The sequence below is a fragment of the Brassica napus genome, chromosome C1 (genome assembly GCF_020379485.1).
Source record: "Brassica napus cultivar Da-Ae chromosome C1, Da-Ae, whole genome shotgun sequence".
NCBI lineage: Eukaryota > Viridiplantae > Streptophyta > Magnoliopsida > Brassicales > Brassicaceae > Brassica > Brassica napus.
This window is the reverse complement of record NC_063444.1, coordinates 29,414,338-29,418,346: the sequence shown is the minus strand read 5'-3', so window position 1 is coordinate 29,418,346 and position 4,009 is coordinate 29,414,338. Positions and strand designations below refer to the sequence as shown.

The 4,009-nt window shown below is 36.3% G+C and overlaps 1 protein-coding gene across 2 annotated transcripts; it reads right to left on the bottom strand.

Annotated features, from left to right (window-relative positions):
* Nucleotides 1-218: 218 nt before the first annotated feature.
* LOC106371026 (protein AUXIN RESPONSE 4-like) lies at nucleotides 219-2,287 on the bottom strand. Of its 2 annotated transcripts, none has more exons than XM_013811045.3 (2): nucleotides 967-2,287; nucleotides 219-580 (listed from the first exon to the last, which is right to left on the bottom strand). In XM_013811045.3, exons 1-2 carry the CDS (start codon nucleotides 2,260-2,262, stop codon nucleotides 380-382), a joined length of 1,497 nt encoding a protein of 498 aa, XP_013666499.2. In that variant the 5' UTR covers nucleotides 2,263-2,287; the 3' UTR covers nucleotides 219-379. The 2 variants fall into 2 exon arrangements, with proteins under 2 accessions (XP_013666499.2, XP_013666501.2); XM_013811047.3 differs by having other exon boundaries at nucleotides 984-2,260.
* Between the last annotated feature and the right edge of the window lie 1,722 nt (nucleotides 2,288-4,009).

Genomic DNA, 4,009 nt, shown 5'->3' with positions numbered 1-4,009 from the left:
CGGGTTCAGTTCGGTTTTTCGGATCCGGATTATTTGTCCAGCCCTATATTTTCTTATCAAAATCACACTACTACTTTTTAATCAGAATCATACTTATCCTGCGTAACGAATAAAACGTATTAAATTAGATTTCCGCACCACTTATATTACAGCTGTTATCAATCGCACTCTAATAAAGTTAAAGGAAAACATTGTTTTTGCCTAAATCATCACTCGAATGACTGTTTATGACCAATTTTTAGAATTGTAGATTTTTCCAATTGAAAATTTGCTGAGAAACACACGGGTTTATATAACAATATCTAAGAATTCAAACAAAAGTAAAAAAAAAATTCCGAGTAGTCATAAACTTAAACAAGCATCAAGAACTCCAACCATATCAAGTAGTCCATCCCTCACCAAGACCGTAAGCATCTGTGTAACCAGTATGGGCGTGGTCATGGTCCCCACCAGCCTTTGCTTCATCTAATATTTTCTGCACTTTCTCTGGGATAGGTTCTTCAGAGACCCGTTTGAAGGATATCGGGAACGCAGAAACGAAATCAGTAATGTAACCTGTAAGCTCGCTCGATTTGCTTTCCTGAATCAGCAACAGTGAATATTGAATTTGTGTAATTATTCTAAGATACATACACCCTTTTATGATACACATGCTAGTAAGAAATCTATAAGAAGGTAAAACTTCAGATTAATTTCATCAATCAAAAACATGCACATTTATATTCCACAAATGAATCAACTCAAGCAACACAAACATAGAGGCTATAATAGAGAGAGCATGATGATAAAAAACAAAACTATGCAAAAAGAAAAAAAAAAATGTACAGGAGAACAACCAGATCTTATTAAAGTTAAAGCTCAATGATAATTGATTATGACGATCTATATTTTTAAATATGGTGTGGTTATTATAGTACCCTTAGTCATTATTTAGAAATTGACTATACAGTCCAATGAATCACTAACCTGAGGCCAACGGCTACCTGAATGAGTGACAAACTTTGCCTTTCGAAGAGCCTTAGATACACGTTCGCCTTCCTCGCTCCATACATCAGACACTTGTTTAGACCAAATCACTTGCATCGGGATACCATTGACCGCATCTGAGTTACCCCACTGTGCAATGTCAAAGCTATGGTTAAGCTTCTTAAGCGAACCGAGAACAGCTTCCCTCCCGTTTCTTCCTTTCAAAAGTATCCTATGAGCTTCGATTTGCGATAAAGTCATGTCCTTTGAGCAACGTAAGCTCACTAGCATCTTGAAAGCAAACGAAAACCCTAACAAGACCTCTCTTATTACAGGTATGTGCAAAACCCACAAGGGCAATGATGGGTTAATACTGGAGTCAAGAAGCGTTATACTTCGAACACTTTGGGGATTCTCGGAAACCCAGTTTGAAGCTAACCCAAGTGCTGAATCATGAAGAACCAAATGCACAGGAAATAAACCCAAAGTATCAATCACTTGACTTAAAACCTTAGCTGTTTCTTCACTCCCTAGTTCAATAGCTTTCAAGCTTCTCCGTTTCGAATTTTGAAGCTTAATGATTTCTTCGTAAGGCAAATCTCCAGTCTCAACCATATGATCAAACGCCCAGAAAACGCCTTTCTCTTGAATCAAACCATAAACTTCCTTAACTCTACCCACAAACCCTATTTCTCTATCTCCACCTACCACTACCATCGATTTGTCAGAGAATCCATTCCCGGGCAAATCAATAGCTACACCATGAATCCCTTTAGATCCAAGAGATTGGATAATCTCTCGAAACGCGTACGAGCTAAGCCCTAACCCGTGAACGATTATCACATTCTCCGATTGAGCCAGACCAGATTCAGCTACAAATACTTCGATTGGTAATTCGTCTGGGTTTACCTGGACTTTGATTGTTCTTCCATCTGAGTAATGTTGACGGAGAGCTGGTGGGAGCGAGAGAAACCAGGATCTGGGATCGTTCTGAGAAGAGTAGAGAGAGATAGATACGAAGAGGAGAGTGGCGAGTGAGAAGATGATTGTAAAGTAGAACCAAAAAGGAAAAGGGTTTTCAGATTGAGGTTTAGGGTTCTTCGTAATCGATTCTTTACTCCCAGGAGGAACTAGGGTTTTCGTTTCCTCTTCTTCTTCTGTGATGATAGCCATTGGAGAGAGCTTTGGAAGATGAGAGAGTGAGGGAGAAAGTGAGAACTGAGAAGTGGAGCTGTCTTTCAGAGGACTTTTCTCAGTAAACGTGAAAAGAGGAAAGTGTGCTTTGAAAAACATCATTCTAGCGTGTCATTATTATTGTGTTTCAAACAAAAAAGGACAATTTTCTCCCATAGACCATTTTTAAGTGTTTTTTTAATACAAAAAAATAACTAAAATGAGTTTTAGTAAAGAGGTAAAAAAAAATTTATACCCTAGATATATAAATATAAGGATAATTCTTTCAAATAAACAATTTAAAGTTTCTATCACAAAAAAAAAGACCTTTAAAGAAAAAGACCAAAATATGTTTTAATAAAGATGCAAAAAGCTTTTATACTTTATATATTTAAAAAAGTAAAAAAAAAAAACAAATTTCAGGTTCGTAAAAGTCAGGAGAAGTTAACATTGGATTTCAATGGGAAGATATGTGATGTCTACACCAACATGAACGACAAGTTTGAAGCTTTAAGCACACATGTGAAGAAATTAGAGACTCGAGTGGTTGAGATATGAAAAGCTATTAAGAGACAAGAAGCACTGATTAAAGAAAAATGAGAGGAGATACAGAAGCACCACATGACTGCCATCATAGATGATGATTTATGGCAAGTGGTGAAGGAAAAAAAAGTTCAAGAAAGAGAATTCCACGTCGAGAGTTCCATGTCTTTCAGCAGTTCGCAATGGTGTCAATCGACACCGCTAGCTGAGCACTGATTGACACTACCTGCAGAACTAGTAGGATCTTGTGAAACAGTCTTATTCGAGCAACACTTAGACTTTGCTGCTCGACATCCGTATCCGCCTATGCCATTCTGCTTCAAAACAGAAGATATCGATCAGCACTAACATGACATCACCGATCGACACCAACATGCCACAACAATCAACACCAACAGCCGAGCAATGATCGACAGCCGCCTCTCACATATCGAGTGCGATTGTCAAGCATCGATGTAGCTAAGCTAAATGCATGACGACGCCCATATCAACATTCAAAGACATCAACACAGAACATCATTAAACAACAGCAGAGCCTATGACATTGAGTAGGCTACTGAGGGACAGACTTCAAGGAGAAAGAATGAGAAGATTCCTAAACATCTAAAGAGAGGATCTAATGAGAAGGAGATGGATAACTTTAAAGAGAGGGTACTAAGGATCCCTGAAGATAAGCTATTTGATGAGGCTTACTACACTCACAAACTTTGGATGTTTTTCAAAGAAACCAAGTGATTGGAAGTTTGTACTTTCCTTCTTAATTGGAAGTATCATCTACCCTTGTAAACTATGTGACATAGGTTATTCTGCCAGTATCATGTCTAAGATAATGGAGAATTAATTAGACATTTAATAAATATTAAAACATATACTAATTTGAGATGTCTAAAAATGATTTATCCATTCATATTATATATAATAACTAATTTCAAAAAAATCATTTTTGTGTACCTAAACAATATAAAATGGGAAATTGTCAAAAATATCATTTTCAAAGTACCACTTTTCATGTTTATACTAACCACTTTTACCCTCATCTTTAATGAAAGGTAAAATTCATTTATAACCCTTTCATTAACTTTGTTCAAAAAAAAAACATATGGCTAACAAATCTAAACTTAAAACATCAACTATAAACCCTAAATCATCAACTCTAAACCCTAAACCATGAAAAATCAACTCTAAACCTTAAACCCCGAAACATCAACTCCAAACCCTAAAACTTCAAATCTAAACCATAAAACATCAACTCTAAACCCTAAACATAAACCCTAAATCTAAACTTAAAACAAACTCGAAACCCTAAATCATACTCTAAACCCTAAAC

What these genes read in the sequence shown, in the direction of transcription:
- LOC106371026 (XM_013811045.3), bottom strand. Translation starts at nt 2,262, where the DNA reads ATGATGTTTTTCAAAGCACACTTTCCTCTTTTCACGTTTACTGAGAAA. An exon ending in CAGGTAGCCGTTGGCCTCAG is followed by an intron (nt 581 to 966) that starts GTTAGTGATTCA and finishes TTGCTGATTCAG; the next exon opens with GAAAGCAAATCGAGCGAGCT.